Here is a 21716-nt window from a genome sequence, read left to right on the forward strand (position 1 = left end):
AGTGGGGGGTTAGATTGATGTTCTCTACCCATCTTGCAGTAAATATTAGCCAAGATGCATAGACAACAATTAAGTTTTGTTACTTTTTTTCACTTGAGTTTTCTTTCATTCTTCTCTCCTTTCATGAAGGCATTAATTTCTTGCTGCAATTTACCTCCACAGGCACTAAGCCTCCAATAGTACCTTACTCAAGCAATTATTCATGTGTGAACCTTGATGGGGAGTGTTGGCGGGCGGGGTCAGTTTCAGGAACATCACAACTGACATCCATATATGCGCTTCCATCCAGAGAGTATCACCAAATAGCAATTAGGAGTGTTTTTTTTCTCTTCTTGCTAAATCAGGGACTGAGGCCAACTGTGGTGTTCCTAATGTCACCCAATCGAGTTTAGCTAACTCCCCACAGACTGGGGACTGAACCTAAACCTTCCTGCCCATGTATGATGACAACTTACATCTGAATTCAAACCCATTGAAAATTGACAATTTATCAATATATTCACCTCACCAATCACTTGAGTTTTGCTTGAAAGTTCATTTTTTCACTTAAACGTTTCTGTTCAAGGATTTCTCCTTAAATAAAGATTCACAATTAGCAAAAATACATAACTGTGTAAGATAGGGTAATCATCAGGTACTTAAAATGGCCTATTTTACTACCCAATTCCTTCACGTGACTTTGAAAGATTTACACAAGTTGTTGTTTTCATCTTTTGTGCAGAAACTTTTATGAGCATCATACCTATTCCAAAATGTATTTTTGGCCTAAATGTCTTATTTTTCCAATCTAAATATAATCACAGAAAAGGAAGGAAGTATTTTGTTACAACATGTCTTAATATTTCTGTAAATCAGTGCTTATATCAATTAAAGCTTGAATTTTTTTGCAAGTTTTGTATAGAGAGATGTTCTTTCTCTATACATGTCCTTAAAAATAGCCACCTTAAGCTGCAAATTAGTGATTGTAACACAAAATACTACTGCTCTTTTCTAGTATACAGGTACTGTTTTGGGCAGGGAAGAATCCTGCCAATGGCAAAATACGTTTCTATTTGGTAGTCCAAGTGTATTTGAGTTTGTCCTCTTATGTCCATCAGGATGTGCAAGTTATATCATTATCCCTTCATCATCCCTATGTTACCATGTTGAAATTCCCTACCCAAAACCATTGTGGAAGCACCGTCACCGTAAGGACTGCAGTGGTTCAAGAAGGCCCAGCATCACCTTGGGACAACAAAGGATTGGCAATAAATGCAGCCTTATGTCATAGAATCATGTAGCACTGAAGGAGACCATTCATCTCATCTTTGAGAATGCTATCCAATCAGATCCACTCCCCTACTATATCCCCCTAGTGCTGTGATTAAATCTTTATTCATTGTACTATTGAGTTGACTTCCACCACCCTCGGTGCTTTCCACATTGCAACAACTCAGTGTAAAAAAAAGATTCCTCATTTTGCCTCTAGTTGGTTCTCTTGCCAATCACCACAAATCTGTCAAATCTTCTTTGCTCTAAGGAGAACAACTTCTAGCATTTCCCATAACCCAAGAACACACAATATTTAGAACACCAGTTCTTAGACACAGGCAAAAAAAGGCATTACAAATAATGTGCCCAAGTTATTTAAAGGATATTATTAATTTTAATTATACCTGAATTAGCCAAATGGCTTCATGGGCTCATATAATGAATTGTGGCACTAATCCATACAAAGAAGTACAGTCCCATGGTCAATTCCTGGACAGTGATGACTTACCAAATTTCAGTAGGGGTAGTACATTTGGCCTCAGCATACTTGGGATAAAAAGGGAAAAAATTATCAAGAGTCTTCATTCCTGATCTCGAACCATTAGCTCTTGCAAAGATATGCTTGTTTGAATGTCGAATTGTGCTCAGCTGCAAGGCCCCATTATAAAAACACTGATATGTCCAAAAGTTGGTTAAAATAGATCATTTGTTACTGTAGATTTGAACATGAACACCAACCATAATCTATAGTTTCTCCACTTTCATCACCACTGTATCCTTCCCCCGTCAACAAATACATTAACTGAAACAGGTACAAGAGCAAGAAAATCATGGAGTTCTGAATGTGTTTTGACTTTAATAAGTTTTTAGAAGACTATATTATAACAACTTGAATAGCTGCAATTGTAGAACATGATGTCCTTGTGGGAATCTTGAGTTTACTTGCATAGAAAGCATGTGTGGGGGTGGGGGAGGGAAAATTGACTAAGAGAAGTTGCTTTCCATATCATTCAGCATGTTTTTTTTTGGCAATTAACAATGTTCATGGGTCAAACTAACTTACACTTTGCTCAAGACTGTTGTAAGTTTGTCAACTTACCTTTTTAAAAAAATGTACAAGCTTGACTTTAATTTGCATCCACTTTTAAATGATTTCTCTTTGTTTACTGTATACAGGTGTAATGGCTGCTCGAGGCCTTTTAGCAAATCCTGCTATGTTTGCAGGATATGAAGAAACCCCCTTGCAGTGTGTTCGGGATTGGGTTGACATTGCTTTGGAGTATGGAACACCATACACTTGTTTTCATCACCATTTGATGTACATGTTGGAACGAATAACTTCAAAGCAAGAGAAGAAAATCTTTAATGTGCTGTCAAGTATGTCAGCTGTTATAGATTACCTCAATGACAATTATGGCTTATGAGACCATGTAAACTTTTTTTTAAATCAGTATGATAATCAGCATCTTTTAAAAGATGTTAAAGGATTTGAAAGGGCCTCCAAACTCAACTTTTAACCTTGTGATGTGTGGGACAACACATTGCAGACAACAGTTTTGATGACATTGAGCTTATACCAGAATGCCATTGACAAAGGGGAAGTCACTGTCCCCCAAATGTTATATTACAAGCACATTATCTTGCAATTCACGATGATTTGTAGCTGTTTTCCTTCTCAATAGTATTCACATCATCACTCTTTTAAGTAGAGTTGAGAACTTCAGCCTTTCAAGCCATTTTAATGACAAATCCAAAGGTGCTTATTAAGTAAAATTTTGTATTTCACTGTTAGTTTTTAAAACGTTAAAATAAGTTGCTTTCATCTCTAAAATTAACAATTATGCTTTATTGTTTAGTTTTGTGGGAAATGATGCAACCTTCTATGTATAGTCATAATATTTTAAGATATGGAAAGTTGATCATTATTGCCTAAATATTCAGATATTTTTAAATAAAGGTATATTGTATTTCTTTACATCCAAGAGGGTACCCTTTTTATCTAAATGAAAATAGCTGTAGTCCCAGAGGACCATAGGCTGCTCCCTCATTAGAGAGAGACAGACATCTGGTGGTGAGTTTAACCTGAGGGTCACCACACCTCAGGCAAGAGTCGAGTTTGAGAAGGTGGGGCCTTTGTGGATTACCTCAGTTGGTACAGGAATGCACCCGTGTTGTCTGTATCACTCTGCATCACAAACCAGCCAACTGAGCTAACCAATCCCCCTCTATCTAAGAGTACACCACTGACCCAACATTTCTCCTGATCAGCACAAACTTCTACTTTAGTGAGGACCTAAATGCCTAAAACACCCATGTCCATTTATGAGATATGAAATAGATGGAATAAAAATTCATGATGTTGAATAGAATTCTGTACATTCTGCCTCAAGCTGTTTCACAGCATAAATACAATGCAATGCATTAACTGCAGTGGTTATATCTAGAAGGGTCCTATTACTCCAGTAGGGCTTCACTGTAAACCATGTGGTATTCTATTAAGACAGTGGGTAATTTTATTTTTGTTTAGAAAGTGAAAAAATAACATTCATTCTATATAGATGCTTTAATATAGAATAAAATCCCAAGAAACATTGCAGAAGAAAGAAATGAACAGACCTACTTTGATGGGCATCATCACTCTATCAGCACAGTCATGTGCACTTTAGACACTGGGACTATGGCGTAGGTTTTGAAGTGTTTGTGTTGTGCTGGCAGTTGGTGACTGAATTTATTGTTAAAATGTATAAACAATTAAATTGATTTGCAGTGCAAATAACATTTTGTTTAAATGAAGGCAGATCATTTTTTAGATGAATGTAGTATTTGAAGGAAGAAAAGTATTTTTAATATTCTACCTTAGGATAACTGATCATCTTCACTCAATACTTTAGGATCAAATTGCTCCTTTTGATAATTGCAGTGAAACAGGCAGCCTGATTACAAGATGAGATTTCCTATTTTTACTTTTCAGTAAAATTATCATTAGGTAGTATTTTCTACCCCTTATAACACATTTTGTTTTCTCTTTTTACAATAGTTCAGTATTTTAGCTGATTATCTACACATACACACTAGCAGTTATTTTACGCATGTGATGGAAATATGGGCAGTAGCTTGAATAGGGGGTAACAATAAATACCCAGCATTTCCACTTTAATTCTCCTTCCCATTCTGACCTCTTTGTTCTCAGCATCCTTCACTGTTTTAGTGATCCAGGTCAGAGCACCTCATCTTTCCCAAGTCACAGCATCTCATCTTTCAGTTGAGCATATTACAGCATTCCAGGTTCAACTTTGAGTTCAACAATTTCAGATTGTAAACACTGCTATTTTTTTAAGATGGCAGGTGCTATTTACAGCTCCTGTAGACCCATCTTTAGTTTCTTGACCCATTACCACCTCCTTTCATTTGCATCATTATTGTCCTTTTAATCATTCTTGCCCTCCACCCTATCACAAACCTTCCCTTTTGTTCTTTCCTCCCCTCCTCCTTTCCTTTCCCTGCCTCTAGACTTGCTTAAATCCTGTTACATCTTTAACCCTCTGCCAGTTTTGATAAAAGGTCGCTGACCTATAACATTTCCATTCCCAGCATCCATAGTACTTTTATGTTTTGCGCAATATCTCCATTTGTCATCTATAGGATAATGTAGCAAACACCATTTTAGTCAACTTGTATGAACATTTATTTTTGGGATTAAGCACTTAGGAAGTTTAGTGAAGTAGAACTGAGCAGCTTTATAGTTGCTTTGTTAAATAGTTTGCATAGTAACTTCATTTTGTTTTATGAAATTGTGATATTTTCCTACTTCCCTAGCTCCTCCAAAGTTTAAAATAACCTAAAATAAAATCAGTGTCTTGGGAACTGAGTGGTGTAATAAGTTAGACATTACCTTTTTCAAATCTGGCATCTAGATTGCAACCCAAACTAATGAGATAAGAGTTTCTTCTATCAGCTGGCTGTAAAAATCCAATAAGATGAATTTCACCAGTTTGAATCTAGTTTCTAATGGGGATGGATGAATCTACAATGTGTCACTCCAGCCAGCCTAAGGATGGTTGATGTGGGACATGGGGAAAAGTACCACACTGATGTAATGGAGGTGCTCTTCTGAGGTACATTGTTGGGGTAGGATGGAGGGAGCTTTGCTCTGCATCTAACTGTGCTATGTGTAACTCAGTAGTATGTAATGGTGACACTGGGTGCCTGAAATGGAGCACTTCCCCAGCATTGACTTCTCTCTCTATGATCTGCATAAAAATATTTTTTTAAACATTACTGTTTTTGACTATGTATTGATACTCCAATGCAAACATTGGCACTTACCTCAACATGGAAAGAACCATACACATGGCACCATAAAGGATTGAATACCATATTATTTATCCAAACTTAAAATTGTTTTCTTCTATCATCAAAGATTCATTCCCTAGAATAGCAAGGCAAGTTCTAGTGGCAAATACCACTACTTATAGAACAGCACAAAATAGGACATGAACAAGATTGGCTGTCATAGTTGGTGATTGTTTAATAAAGCTACAAATGCAGTTCCAAAAGAACTGTGAAGGTTAACCCACTGTGTAATGTGAAAACTGTTTTGTGTATAAAACTGTCAAAATTCTGTTTATTCTGTGGCTTATATTACCTGTACCAATTTTGGATGTATTCTTGTCAATTACATTTTGTGTTTTTCACATAATTTATGTTCTCCTTGTCATGGGTTATTCCATAATTTATAGATTTTTATCATTTGAAATTTTGGAATAAAAATAATGTTAATAAAGTTGTTCATTTGTTAACTGGTTCAGTTCATATAATCAACATATATTCATCAGCAACTGTCAGTTTGTTTTTGTTGGTAGCATTGCTGAATTCCAGAGCTGAGGTTAGAGTGACCACCATTGATATCAAGGCAGCTTTTGACCTCATGTGAAATCAAGGAACCCTAGTAATATTAAAGGCAGTGGTAATCAGGGAAAACTCTACTGGCTAGTTATACTCAGCACAGAGAAAGATGATTGTGGCTGTTGGACACTGATCAACTCAGCCCCATTACATCGCTGCAGGTGTCCCTCAAAGCAGTGTCCTAGGCTCAACCATCTTCAGCTGCTTTAACAATTACTATTACTGAATCCTCCACCATCAACATCATTGGGGTTATAATTAACCAGAAACTTAACTGGATAAGCAAGAGTCAGAAACAGTGTATTCTTGATAAGTAACTCACCATATGACTTTCCAAAGCCTTTCCACCATCTACAAGATATGTCAGAATGTGATGGAATACTCTCCACTTGCCTGGATGAACACATCTCCAATGTGACTAAAGGAGCTCAACACCATCCAGGACAAAGCAGCCCACTTGATTGTACCATCTACGGGATTGTCAGGAAGATATAATTATTTTCATAATGTTATTGGAATTTATTATAAAGTAGAGTAATAGTGGGGTCTGTGTCTATGTGTGTGGGACTTTATTGAATTAAAGGCAGCTGGTCTGCTGGCTTTGATGTATCAGAACATAAGCTAGGTTTGAAATGTTAAGTAGGGAAACATGGGAGAAGTTTTAGAATGCAAGGTGTAAAGGGAACATCTGCATTTTTAAATCAACCAGACTAGCTTGAATTCAAAAGGGAGTGAAATATTACATCTAGCCAAGAGAAGTTAAAGAAACACTTTATTTTTTCCCAAAGATTACTGGTAAAATTGGTACTATGATAGATTTTTATTATTAGAGAGGTAAATTCCAAAGACATAGTGAAATAATGGGTGTTTGCATTCAAAGGGGAAAATATGAATCAAGGAGCAAAGGTTGTGCGTAAGGGGAGGAATTTTAAGATCTGACACAAATGTGAAAAGTCTCCAGCATCTAAACCTTAATCTGCTGTCTACAAGGAACAAGCTGAGAAAAACTCACTTTGAATTCGACTGTTCAGGGTATTGTGTAGTACTTTGCCTGGGTCTTTTAAAATCTATGTGTCCTACTTTTGCTTTAACGGAGGTGTAACTGGGGTTTAGATTAATTGGGGGATTTAGACGTTATAGTAATCATTTGTAGGTCTAGATATGTGCTCAAAATCATTCTATTAATAAAGGTTTAATTTAGTTTTGTAAGAAACATATAAGACTTGGTGACCTTTTACTGAATTCAAAGCCTGCATCTTGAAATAAGTACAAACTGCAAAATAGTTGTGGCAGCTGCTTCAAGTTTTCTTCAGAATTTGGGCAGCTTGCCATCTATCATCCACCTGCTATAACAAAAGTGCACGGCAGCAACTTGGCCAGGTTTCTTTGACAGTGCCTTCAAACCCACAGCCTCTACCACGTAGAAGAACAAGGGCAGCAGGTGCATGGGAACATCTGCAGTTTCCTTCTAGGTCACACATTGACCTTCGAAATATTTCATTTCACTGGGTCAAAATGCTGGAACTCCCTGCCTAACAACACTGTGGCTGTACCTACACATGGGCCGACTTGGTTCATGAAGGCATTTCAATACCACTTTCTTAAGGACAATTATTGAGAAAGAAATGCTGACTAAATCCCACAAATGAATAAAAAAGTGGCAGCAGAAGAGAATTTGGCAAACATCTGGTGGCTTGTCTTGTCAGTCTTTTTTCTTTGCAACGATCATGTTTTGCTTCTTCGTGAAATCTTTCCATGGCATAAATGCTTCGTCAAGAGGTCATCCCTATTAAAGTTATATCAGCTTCCACTTTATTTTGAAACTGAGCAATGTTACCTGGACAAAAACAGAATTACCTGGAAAAACTCAGCAGGTCTGGCAGCATCGGCGGAGAAGAAAAGAGTTTGACGTTTCGAGTCCTAATGACCTTTCATCAGAAAACTGATGAATGGGTAACGTATGCGGATGATTGTCCTGCGTGATGAGGCAGAATTTACGCCTTTCACGGCGCGGTGGGTGTGCGCGCGCAGACGCAGTGCCGTTCGGAGCGAGAGGTGCCGATTTCTTCGGCATTGTTGGAAAAGGTTTCAAAAGGCAAGTTTGGGCCGCTTGGAGTTTCCGTCTGCTTCGCGTTTAATCCGGTTAAGTGGAGCGTTTGTGGAATTTAACGTAGTTGAAGGGGATTTTCTTATGTAGTGTAGGAGGGAGCAGCCCCCGGGCCGGTGCAGCGCCTGTCTCTCTCAGCAGAGCGGGGGCCGCACTTGGTTTGGGGGATTTGGTGCCGCCAAATTAACACCGCGGGCAAAGCACAGTAACTTGAGTGTGCTGCACAGACGGGCTTTGAATGTCTATAACTTATTCTCTTATTGGCCCATTGTCACTTCCGTGTTTTTTGGGGGGGAAGTCAGCCCATCCCTATTATCATCCCCTCCCCTGTAAATCATTTCCTTATTTAGCAAAGGCTTATTTTTGGGAGTCTGGGTGGTAAACCCAGCGTCTAGGTGACGGAATTCCGACTGGACTTTTCTGTGCTCATTGCGGCTGCCCGCTCTGGTGCTGTTTTTTTTCCTTCGGGCAAGAGGACACCACACTTTATTTCCATCATTTTCTATTTTTATTTAAAATATTCAGGTTCGGCGGCATCTGTGACAAGCAAAACAGAGGAGCACCTTTTATTTTCTTTGGCTTAATTTATTTTTGTTCCTCATTAGTCATTTAAAGTGAGTATTATATTGGGAAAGGGAACATCATATTTTTTAAGAAAAAGCCATTTGTTCTAGCCTAGGAGTCGGATTAAGAATTGCTCTGCACACTTCCCTCCATTGTTTAAACGCAAAAATGCATAGACAAATACCGTAGAAAATGTATACACTGCATTAATAAAGCAGATCATAATTCCAATCCATGTTTATCTTGTGCATTAGCCTATCTTTGCCTGGTCTTCTCATAAATCAGTCCCATGTACCTACCTTAATCCTTTTTCCCCAGAAAATCATCCAGTTGTCTGTTGGGCTGATTTGTATTGTTTGCTTGGCAGCCTGACAACTTATTTGACAGTTTTATTGTGTACAAGTTGTGCCTGACTTCCCTGTTTACTCCAGACTTTTTATTTTAAATCATGCTTCCTAATGTTTGACCATTCACTGTAATAAACAATTTATTGGGTCAAATTTTGTCAATCTTGTAAGCTTGATAAAATTAACAATGGCTGTTTCAAGGGAAGGAAATCCAATTTCCCTAACCTTTCCTCAACTTAGAATTCCTGATGGCTAGACTTGCCTTTGTTTTCCTCTATACACACTTATGGGCTTTAATATTATTCCTAAACTAATGTTGTCAAATGCCTTAACCATTATATATATTTTTTAAAGTGTGGTGTATGACATTAGTGGCATTTTTCCAAATGATCCTCTGGCTTCTGAAGGAAATTACAATTATTGTCAGTTTTGTTTATTACTGCATACAAATTGAATACCTATCTTATGTGGATCCTTGCAGGAGAAAGACAGATGATCCTATCAGGGTGGGCTGGATTTCAAACCAATGCCCAATTCATTATGCCAGTCTCCTAAACTACTGATGTCCCCTTATGCTGCCCCCCACCCCATCACTGGAGCCTTGGAATTGTCCTACTTATACTCTTTCTCCTCCGTTTTTCTGACCTGTCCTTTATCTCCTGTGTCAAGAAGAGATTTGTTGGAATTAACTTTTGCATGCAAATGCAAATGAAATTTTTTAAATTAAAGGCTCTGTACTATAAACTAGTTTGGTTGAATTGATTTTTTTGAGTGAAGAAATCTCTGGGTCTAAAAGAAAAATATGTTCTGATGTAAAATTACATTACATATGGGAAGCTGTAATAAAATAAAAACAACAGCATTTCCCTTGTCCTTGCCTTCCAGCCTACATTCAACATGTACTATGCCACTTCTGCCATCTTCCAGTGTAACACCACCACCAAACATATCCTCCCCACCTCTCCCATTTTAGAATTCTGAGGAGATTGTTACTCTGCGATATCCTGACTCACTCCTCAATCATTCCCAACACCCCTATCTTTCCCATGGCACATTCCTTTGCCAGTGCAGAAGATGCAAACCTGCCCTTTACCTACTCTCAAAATCCCCAAACAGCCCTTCTCAATGAAACAATTATTTACTGGTACTTCTTTCAATTAGAATACTGTATTATAATATGATATATTATCATAATATATCTACTTTTGCGAAGACCAAACCTGGATTGGATGAACACTTTGCAGAATACCTTTGTTCGGTCTGCTATCTTTATTTCTCTGCACCAGAACACCTTGCCCTGCAATGTATGAAGCAGAGTGACATCCTCTGACCCACCCCACCTGTAATCACTGCGTGAATTGGTTTTGTATCGCCCGTCCGGAGAGTTGAATAAACCAAACAACTAGATTGATCACATCTAACCCAGAAGTGCGGATTAGGCAAAGATTATTAGTCAAAAGGGTGCAAAATTGAAAGGATGGAAGAAACAAGAGTTTCTACCGTTTAATTTGGGAAACTCCTTTAAGCCTTTTTGAAGACCCCTAGGGTCTTTTCTGGCTCACTGAGCGTTTCCATAGGAGGTTTACTTTCCACATTAATATTTGAGAAGTCTGTGACCTAGACAGCAACACACATTGCATTTTTTTTTTAAGAAAATGAATAAAGAAATACAAAGTTATTTTCTATATAGTCAAAACTTTCCAGGAGCATATTACCAGTTTTCAGCCTCTTGATTGACCTTTCCACAGGGTCTAAATCTCCGGACTAATGAGGTGAATTATTCAAAAAGTTAATTGCTTGTGCCTACTTATAAGTTAGATTTTGTAGCCTTAAAGGAACACACACCTCTACTTCAGCAGAATGACACATTATGTCTTCATACTGTATAATGTTTCTGTCCTCAAAAGTTTTACCATGAGTTGTACTGCAGGAAATCTGGTCTAAGAGTAGTATTACAAATGGTATATCAGCATAAGCACATGTTACTTTTAAACAATGCTTTTGTTAAATTAGAGAAGCCGGCAATAAGGGGATCAAAAGCAATTACAGGCACTCCATATATCATCAGTTTATAAATTCTTGGATTTACTCTAACTACAGTTTCTTTTTTAAAACAAACACACACATATGTACACACAAGCCATCTTGGCAACGATTCATCACGACCATGCTTCGGGCCACTCAAACAATGCCTTGGGGGATCAAACATATAAAATTGTGTGTCTCATATGCAATACGCACTTGATAACATCACACTTGTGTACCAGAACAAAAACCTGTGCCTTTTAATGTAGAAAAATATCCCGCGGCTAAAAAAACCCAATGGGTGCCAGATCAAAGAAAGAGATGTGGAGCTTAAAGAAACTTAATAGGAGGTTGGTTTTAAGGAAGGCCTTAAAAGAAGATAAGCAGATTAAGGAGTAAGTGCCAGAGTTCGGTGTATAGTAGGGATGCATAAGAATTTGGAGTCGGGGAAACAGAACTTGGAGTGGGATTTGTTGTACTGGAAGAGGTTACAAGGGTGGGAATTGCTGAGTTTTCTTGAGAGTGTAAATAAAAGAATCAGAATTTAAAATTTGAGGCACTGGAGAACCGAGAGCCATCGTACTTGGGACTTGCTGTGCAGTCGAATTTGGGAAACAGTTTGGATGAGCTGAAATTTACAAAGGGTGGAAGATGGAAGGCTAGTGAGAGGACTGGAACAGTGAGGCCAATGGGTGGCTGATGGTACTTGCGAAGGAGAAAATATGAGACGGAAGGTCAGCTAGGAGTCTAATACAAGGTAGAGGGAGCAGTGTGGTTCAACCTGGGACAGTGCCTGAGGAGGGTGATAGAGTTCATAGTGGGCGACAAAAATGATAGTTTCAGTCATCCCAATAGATAGCTGAATGTTGTATAATTATCTGTTAACATGGAGGTATCACTGAATGTAATCAACGTACATTAATAAAGCAGATGTTGGCAAAAGGCTATATGTGTTTGAGGTTTAGGAGAGAGCCAAGGATGGATCCCTAGATAAATGTAAAGAAGTGCGTAGACAAGCCATTGATAGAGATGCTGTTGCTGTTAATGAATAGGTAACAATCCAGCACGGTGAAGGCAGTTCCACTGAGCTTAACAATGGAGGAGAAGCATTGGAGAAGGACAATGAGGCTGATAGTGTCAAAGGCTGCAGCGGAGTTGGGGTTTAGGGGATAGTGCACCACAGTCATCAAGAATGTTGCTTGTGACTTATTGGAGCAATTTGGTGCTTTGAGAGAGATGGAAACCTGATTGGAGGAATCAAAAAGAGAATTGTACTCCTATTTAAAGGACCCAAACTTTGATAGTGATGGTAGACTTACTCACTGGAAAGGTAGGTAAAATTCCTGTAGAACATTTGCTATCTTAATGTGTGAAACTGTGCCTAAAGTGTTGTTAGAGTTGGAGGTTTCATCACATGACCTCCTGCCACCAACTGCCTTGCCCTGGCAAAAATATCCTTTTCTTCCCATTTCCAATACTTTTATAACTTAAAGAAAATGAGAAAAGTGCATTTTTATGAATGAGCTTGTTCTTCTGGATTGCTCACAATGGTGTCCAGGACTTTAATCTTAAATTCCTGAAGACTGGGATAATCCCTGGAAGGTTGGTGACCCTAGGTATTGTAACAATTTCTTTTGATTAGAGGGAACTTATTTAATATAACAACGGGAAAACTTACTTTAGCAAGGCTAAAACAAGTCAGAGGCAATAAATTCTGCTGCCAGCCCCCGGACTCAGTCACACTAGGTTCGTACATAACTGATTTTGTACAAATTTGTCTCGTTGATCTCTGCAAAGAGGACTATGCCATTAGCATGTTTAGTATTGATTGTTACAGCTTTCAGGAAGCAATGTAAAAACCCTAGTCCTAGTGAGGCTAAACTGCAGTATCTCACTAGGATGCAATATTATTCATGCTTATTTCACAAAGATATGTACTGATAGGCATTGAACATAGGCATGTAATGAATGATAGGGAAGACTATGACCAGAGGCCATCAATATAAGATAGTCACCAAGAAATCCAATAAGAATTCAGAGGAAACTTCTTTACCCACAAAGTGGTGAAAATGTAGAATTTGCTACCATGGAGTGATTGAAGCAAATACTATGGATGCATTTAAAGGGAAGCTAAACAAGCATATGAGGGAGAAGGGAAAAGAGGGTTATAATGGTAGGCTTAGATGAGGAAAGGTGGGAAGAGGCTGGAGTGGAGTATAAACACTGGCATAGGATAGTTGGGCTGAATGGCTTGTTTCTTTGCCGTATACCCTGTGCATTAGGGGTTTAACCTTATTACCTCTGCTACTGAAAGTGGGTGGAGTAATGCTTTCATCCCTGTTCGTCTGTCTGTCTGTAAACAATTTCTCTCAAAAACTAATGGACAGATTTCACAAAACTTGGTACACAGATAGGGGTCTGGCCCAAGAAAGAACTGATTAGTCTTTGGAGAAGATCTGGATCCTGGAAATTTTTTAAACAACCCCGATAACATAGGGTAAATTTATTTAGAATATTGTAGGTTGCTTTGTTTAGAATATTGATGATTGTTTTAGAATGTTGTGGATTGTCTCAGTTGCTATGGTGGAATTTGTCACAGCTGTCAAAATATGAGCAGAGTTTTCAGAGCAGGTTGTTGGATGTGGATTGACCTGAAGCCTCAGTAAGATGGATGCTCTTAATAAAAAGATTTGTGTTTTCAGCTTCATTGTTACAGAGCATCAACCAGTCAGGGAATAATGTTGAATTAACACCATGGCAGAGGTATACGTTCTACTGAGTGTCCTCTACACTAGTTTGAAAGTATCATCCAATGAGCAACTCAAAAGTCAAACTGAAATAGCCATTGCAGATCAAGTATTAAGACATATGTTTTTAATGAAGAGTAGATTCTAATATATGTTATACTATTGTGGTTTCTCTTGGTAGGTTTCATCAAGTACAATGACATTGCAGTGGGTTGCAGTTGCATCTTTCCTGTATGCAGAAATAGGCTTCGTTTTGTTTCTATGTTTACCGTTCATCTCCCCTCGAAGGTAGGTTTGGAAGCAAAATTGGTTAATAATGTTAATTTAAGTGAGGCTTATTTTCTAATTCAAAATAATGCCTCAGAATTAACACATGTACATGCTGCTCGAGTTATAATAGAGTCATGAGATATATATAAAACTTTGAAAAAAGAAATTTGCTGAAAGAATAACACAAGATTTCACATTTTAAGACATTTACTGTGGCAAACAGACTAAAAGTACTTTTGACTAAACCCTAATTTTTGTAAACAACTTATAGTTTAAACTACAGAACAGAACTTTCTGCTTTTACTGTTAATACAACCAAAACACCTCACTTTACAGGTTTACATTACTTTGTCCTTCAATTCTCCCAGAACCAATCCAAAGTGATTCTTACCTCCCAAGGGTTTACTTCCATTCTTTTCCTTTCTCAGCCTTGTAACTTGTACTCCCAGAAATGTCCTTCACAGTGAGAGTTTTCCTAGAGATTCTCTAGCACAAGCTAGATGAATCTTCCAGCTTCATTTTAACTCCTCACAAATTTGGTGTTTTTGATCTGAGTGTGAGCTCCCACCCGCATTCCTGCATGGTGAACCACAGAGACTTTTGGTGTCTCGTTGCCCTGTCTCTCCCAGTCCTGGCAGACTGCCTGTGTTTGAAAATTTCAGGTATATCTTAGAAACCCTTCCCCTATCAAAACCCATCTCTAAGGCAAGGTGAATCATATGGGCCTTGTATTCAGGTAGAAATGCTGATTAGCTATCCTTGAGACCCCAACTGTCTTTTATCTTGGGAGTAAATGAACAGTTTAAAGTCTAACTGTTTACAACATGACATTCTCAACACCTTCCTGGGATTTTGGAAACTACCATTCTAACCACTATAAACACAGATGCTGCTGCCATTGTCTCCAAGTGTGAAAACCATATAACTTCTTCTCAGCAAAACAATGTGAGCCTTCCTTTAATCTTTAACAGCCACTTCACCCAGGTCTCTTAATCAGACAAAGTTCAGAACAGGTCACACAGCCCCCTTCATTTTACCCTAAATTAAATACACAGTCCCAAAATATAACAATATTACAAACCTTATAATTGTAAGAATTTTCAGCTGTGAAATTACAGCTTCAAGGCAAGGCATCATATTAACATTTCTCTTTTACTATTATCTTTCAACATAAAATCTGTCCTTGAAACATGGTTGCATGGTACGTGCATGTTATCTACTGCCATGGAATCCTGATTAGCCTGGAACCCCAGATGATATCAGACTGACTAGTGAGTAAGGTACAGATGAATATAAGCTCTTAAGTAGTAACTCCTATTCTAAAGGTATGTGAACCACACTTAGCTCTACCTCTCTCTCTCTCTCTTAATCTGACATCCACTACTAGATGAGCAGTAATTTTTTCCAACTAGATATTGTGAAGACTAAAGCCATTGTCTTTGGTGCCTGCCACAAACACACTTCCTTAACCACCAAGCCATCCCTCTGCCTGGCAACTATCTGAGGCTGAGCCAGACTGTTTGCAACCTTGGTGTTATACTTGACACTAATATGAACTAGCGACCACATATCAGCTTCATCACCAAGACTGCCTACTTTGATCGCCCTACTCTGCCCCTGCCTTAGCTTATCTGCTGATGAACCATCATTGATGCCATTGTTACCTCTAAACTTGACTTCAGTGCTTTCCTAGCTAACATCCCATCTTCCACCCCACATAAACTTAATCTCAAGCAAAACTCTGCTGCCCGTGTCCTAACTCTCACTAAGTCTGTTCACCCATCACCCCTGTGCTTCCTGACCTACATTGGTTCCTGGTCCAAAAAAGCCTCAATTTTAAAATTCTCATCTTTTCAAATTCTTCCATGCTTCTAACATCCTCAAGCCCTCCAAGCCTTTTGAGATTTCTGAGTCCCTCCAATTCTGAACTCTTGCACTTCTCTGACTTAAATCAGTCCACCACCCTATTGATGACTGTGCCTTCAGCTGCCTAGGCACTAAGGTCTTGAATTATCTTCCTAAACCTCTCTGTCTCTCTATCAATCTCTCCTCCTTTAAGATAACCCTTAAAGTCTATCTCTTTGACCAAGTTTTTGGTCACCTGTCCTGATATCTCCTTACATGTTTTGATGTCAAATTTGTCAAAATAATCTAACTTTACTTGAAAAACCACTTTAAAAAAACCATCACTTCCTCCAAATAAAAGGCTATGGTTACCCGCATGGACCCCAGCTATGCCTGTTGCTTTACGGGGTATGTGGAACATTCCTTGTTCCAGTCCTACTCCGGCCCTCTCCCACAACTCTTTCTCTGGTACATCGATGATTACTTCTGTGCTGCTTCATGCTCTCGTCTGGACCTGGAAAAATTTATTAATTTTGCTTCCAATTTCCACCCTTCCATCATTTTCACATGGTCCATCTCTGACACTTCCCTTCCCTTCCTTGACCTCTCTGTCTCAATTTCTGGTGACAGACTCTCCACCAATATCCTTTACAAGCCTACCGACTCCCACAGCTACCTCGACCACAGCTCCTCACACCCCGCTCCCTGTAAGGACTCCATCCCATTCTCTCAGTTCTTTCGCCTCCGTCGCATCTGTTCTGATGATGCCACTTTCAAAAACAGTTCCTCTGACATGTCTTCCTTCTTCCTCAACTGAGGTTTTCCACCCACGTGGTTGACAAGGCCCTCAACCGTGTCCGGCCCATCTCCCACATATCTGCCCTCACACCTTCCTCTCCCTCCCAGAAACATGATAGGGTCCCCCTTGTCCTCACTTATCACCCCACCAGCCTCCGCGTTCATAGGATCATCCTCCGCCATTTCTGCCACCACCAAACACATCTTCCCTTCACCCTCCCGGTGGCATCCCGCAGGGATTGTTCCCTCCGGAACACCCTGGTCCACTCCTCCATCACCCCCTACACCTCAACCCCCTCCCACGGCACCTACCCATGCAACCACAGAAGGTGCAACACCTGCTCCTTCACTTCCCCTCTCCTCACCATCCAAGGACCCAAACACTCCTTTCAAGTGAAGCAGCATTTCACTTGCACTTCCCTCAATTTAGTCTACTACATTTGTTGCTCCAAGTGCGGTTTCCTCTACGTTGGAGAGACCAAACGCAGACTGGGTGACCGCTTTGCTGAGCACCTTCAGTCTGTCCGCAAGCATTACCCAAACCTCCCTGCCGCTTGCCATTTCAACACTCCACCCTGCTCTCATGCCCACATGTCCGTCCTTGGCCTGCTGCATTGTTCCAGTGAAGCTCAACGCAAACTGGAGGAACAGCACCTCATCTTCCGACTAGGCACTTTACAGCCTTCCGGACTGAATATTGAGTTCAACAATTTTAGATCATGAACTCTCTCCTCCATCCCCACCCCCTTTCCGATCCCCCCCCCTTTTTTTTCCAATAATTTATATAGATTTTTCTTTTCGCACATATTTCCATTATTTTTAAATGTATTTCCATCTATTGTTTTATCTCTACCTTTTAGCCTTTTTCGATTCCATCACCCCACCCCCACTAGGGCTATCTGTACCTTGTCCTGCTTTCTGCCCTTAATTAGCACATTCCTTAGATCATATCACCACCTTCAACACCTCTTTGTCCTTATGTCTGTGACATCTTTTGGTTATTTCCACCTATCACTGGCTCTACTTGTTCGTCCCCCACCCCCCCCCCCCCCCCAAACCAGCTTATATTTCACCTCTCTTCTATTTTTATTTAGTTCTGTTGAAGGGTCATTCAGACTCGAAACGTTAACTGTGTTCCTCTCCACAGATGCTGCCAGACTTGCTGAGTTTTTCCAGGTATTTTTGTCTTTGTTTTAAAAAAACTATTATCCTCTTCAAAAGCTCATAAAGCTATCAAGCAAATTTACTGGACATCTGTATAAACAACCCCCACTGAGCAGAACCCACTGTGGCCATCAATGGCAGTCAACCATTCAAATTGACATTTTCTGAACAACTGCGTAAATAAACCTGACTGATCAACATATATTCGAATTTTTGAAGACAGCTAGAAGCTCAGACATCTGTCAAAACTTTGAAATAAGCCAAACAGATAGCTAGCTGTTCTTTAAGGGAACAAAATCGAAAGGAATGGGGACATTTCACACAATTAACTCTTTATTTTGAACTGGACCAATGTTTGAATATTGTATAATGCAGATTAGCACTTTATCCAACGGATAATCTACCCTAAGGCAGCTGAACACTTTTCAACTTTCACAATGCTGTTATTTCCCTTGACAACTTGTCAGAAGTTACAACTTGGCAACCACATTATTTATTGGTCACTTACCTTTTCAAATCATAACACTATCATAACTCACTGTAAACTTAATATAACTTAGGCTACAGCATTTCATAATGACATGTGAAGTAGGCAAGACCTTTTGTACTGACCTTTCATACAGTTCACACCTCCGAACCATGGTTCATGATGCCTCTCTGCTGGAGTGAATTCCATCACCTACCAAAACCTGCCCGCCTCTGTCAAAATTGCAGAAGTTCCGAAATGCCCACATTAGCAATGGTGCTGGCAGCTTCGGGACAGCAGTGTGAAGTCCCCCAACCCATTCCCTTTCTTTGCCGATGCTGAGTTCAGCATTGGTGGAATTCCCTGATTTGGGTCCTGGCTATCATTCTTAAAAGCCCACACAGTGCACTTTGGCCACACCTGGGATAGGAAAGTCTGGCCCTGGTCTCCAAATTAGAAAATAATATAAAGGCACTGGAGGAGGATGATGCCAGAATTGATTAACTATCAAGAAAGAGTGAACAAGCTGGGCTCTGATCTCTAGAGAACAGCAAGTGGTGACCCAGTGGAGGTCTTTAAAATTATGAAGTGGTTCAGGGGAATTGACTTAAGAGAAAAGGATTCCCTTTTGGGGAATCCAAAACTAGTAGTCAGAAATATAAGATAATAACTAACAAATCCAGTAGGTAATTCAGGAGAAACTTCTTTACCCAGAAAATGGTTAAATGTGGAACTAGCTACCACAGGGACTGGTTGAGATGAATAGCATAGATGCCTTTAAGGGAAAGTTAGATAAGTGCATGACGGAGAAAGGAATAGATGGCTATGCTGATATGGTGGTAGGAGACTCATTTGTGCTGAATAGTCTCTTTCAGTGCTGTAAACGATATGTAACAATTTAATGCATTTTAAAAAATAGTTTCTTCATTCTTTTGTTAGTGATCTTACAATTAATAACAAGAGTTTAAATTTATTACAATATTGTGATTTGTGTTTATGTTTCAGATGGTTGAAAATTTTCAATTTCCGTTTATGGGAAAAAATAGCTTCTTACTGGAATAGAGCATTTCTCACAATCATTATAGTCTTGGTTGTCTTGTTCTTTGGTAAGTGGGGCTTTCCACAGAGAAATGCACGTTTTTTTCAGGATTTTTTTAAAGCAGCTACAAGGTGTGTGTATTATGTTGTACATGTATTGAAACACAAAAAATAGCTTACTGCTTTCTCTTTATTACACAGCTTTCTTCATTTTTATTGAACTCCAGTTTTTGGGTTCCTTTTCCATAAATCTGCATATTACAATTTATCGGAATCATGTGTAAAGTTTAAACTTATTTTCCTATTAATTTTCTCGACTCAGAGGTTGCTTTTACTAATGGATCTTGATTTTCTTATTTAGGATTTATCCATGATTGAGCCAACAGCGCTAAAATCAAATCTAATCAGCAATCTTCAAACAGGACAAACTAGCAAATAAGAAGTAAAAACAGAAAATGCTAGTAAAACTCAACAGATCTGGCAGCAGCTGTGGAGAGGGAAACAAAGTTAACATTTCAAGTCCAATATGACTCTTCTTTGGAATATGTACAACTAGGACTTACTTGCCTCAGCCAGGAGCCACATGTGCACTTAGGGCTGCAGGTTTAGTGACAGTACTTTAAACATCAAAGATCTAGGAAATTGGCTTTGAAAATTATTCAAAATTTCCAACAACACAAGGATATTGTGGGGGAAGGAGGTAGTTGGAGATTTGACTGTTGACAGCCTTTATACTCTGAGAAAGGAGGAGGAATATAAAAGTGACTGTGGGTGCCATGTTTTTATTTATTTATTCATTTAGGACAGGGATGAGGAGAAATTTCTTCACTTAGAGGGTTGTGATCCTCTGTAATTCTATAACCCAGGAGGTTCTGGATTCCCATTCATTTGGTATACTATGGGGGAAACGACGGTGTAATAGTAATGTCACTGGACTAGTAATCCAGAGGCTAATCTGATAGTAACCTGAAATCTGCATCCCACCTATCCCCAATAACTTATCACCCCCTTGCTTACCAAGAATCTATCCACCTCTGCCTTAAAAGTGTTCAAAGACTCTGCTTCCACCACCTTTTCAGGAAGACAGTGAAAAAATTTCACCTCATCTCTGTTTTAAATGGGCGACCCCTAATTTTTAAACAGTGATCCCTAGTTCTAGGTTCTCTCACAAGAGGAAACATTGTCTCCACATCAACCCTGTCAAGACCCCTTAGAATCTTATATGTTTCAATTCATCTGTGGAATTCACCTGACAGCTTTTCTGATTATTTTTCATTCAAATCTAGTGAATCTTAATTTTTAGGATAAAGAATAACTTTTGAATAACAAACTGTATCAAAACATTGTACCCTGCACCGCCCCCCTGCCCACCCATTTTGCCACACTTAACCAATTCCATCATCTCATCCACTTTGCTCATGCCACTTCCTCCATCCTGACAATCCCTTTCCATCTTTCGCTGAAACAATCTCTCCAGCCATAGTAACTGTTGTTGTGCTCCCCTTACCTTCCGCTGGTTTTGTTACCATCAAAACCCCCCACCCCACCTCAGCTGCTGTCACCAACCATTGGCAGCCACACATGAGTCACGTATTCCAGTCATTCACAGTCTCCATGTACCTCTACGTGTGGCACTCACCGCCTACCAAATAAACACACCAACAGATGAACCTCTTAAACTGACCAATCAAAACTGTCCATACAGACAAAAACTGAGTCTTATTCTTATAGATTAATTTTTCTGAATCTATATCATCTGTCTTGGAAAGAATACAATTTTAAGTAGACAAAACTGCTCCTTTTTTCTCCAAAATTGATATTAAGGGAGTGATTATAGATATTATTTATGTGGATTTTCAGAAGGCATCAAATAATGTTCCACACAATTGGAGACAACCTTTTCACGTGGTAGGAAATTGGTTAGAAAGTTAGGAAATGGAGTATTATGATACTGGGTATGTATGTACTCCATTTGGCAGGATGTGACTAGTGGTGTCTCACAGGGATCTGTACTAGGGTCTTAGCTTTTCGGTTGAAGGAGAAGAGTGCCAAATATTGAAGTTTGCTGACAACACCAAATTACAGGGCACAGTAGTAGTGTAGAGCCGAAAGTTGAGATGGGACATTGTTGCTCCCACCTACAATATTTACTGTGCTAGCTACCTTGATAATGAGTGGACAAAACTGAT

At 39.2% G+C, this 21716-nt stretch overlaps 1 protein-coding gene across 1 annotated transcript in view; it reads left to right on the plus strand.

Moving 5' to 3' along the window:
• dus4l (dihydrouridine synthase 4-like (S. cerevisiae)) overlaps window positions 1–21716 on the plus strand; it is a 66004-nt gene that overhangs the window by 12642 nt on the left and 31646 nt on the right. The window contains exons 6-9 of the mRNA XM_041203113.1: window positions 2428–2672; window positions 8114–8251; window positions 14128–14234; window positions 19495–19595. Of these exons, the coding sequence (XP_041059047.1) occupies window positions 2428–2672; window positions 8114–8251; window positions 14128–14234; window positions 19495–19595 (591 nt within the window). The remainder of the gene's footprint in view (window positions 1–2427; window positions 2673–8113; window positions 8252–14127; window positions 14235–19494; window positions 19596–21716) is intronic.

Source organism: Carcharodon carcharias, chromosome 13, assembly GCF_017639515.1.
Source record: "Carcharodon carcharias isolate sCarCar2 chromosome 13, sCarCar2.pri, whole genome shotgun sequence".
Classification (NCBI taxonomy): domain Eukaryota; kingdom Metazoa; phylum Chordata; class Chondrichthyes; order Lamniformes; family Lamnidae; genus Carcharodon; species Carcharodon carcharias.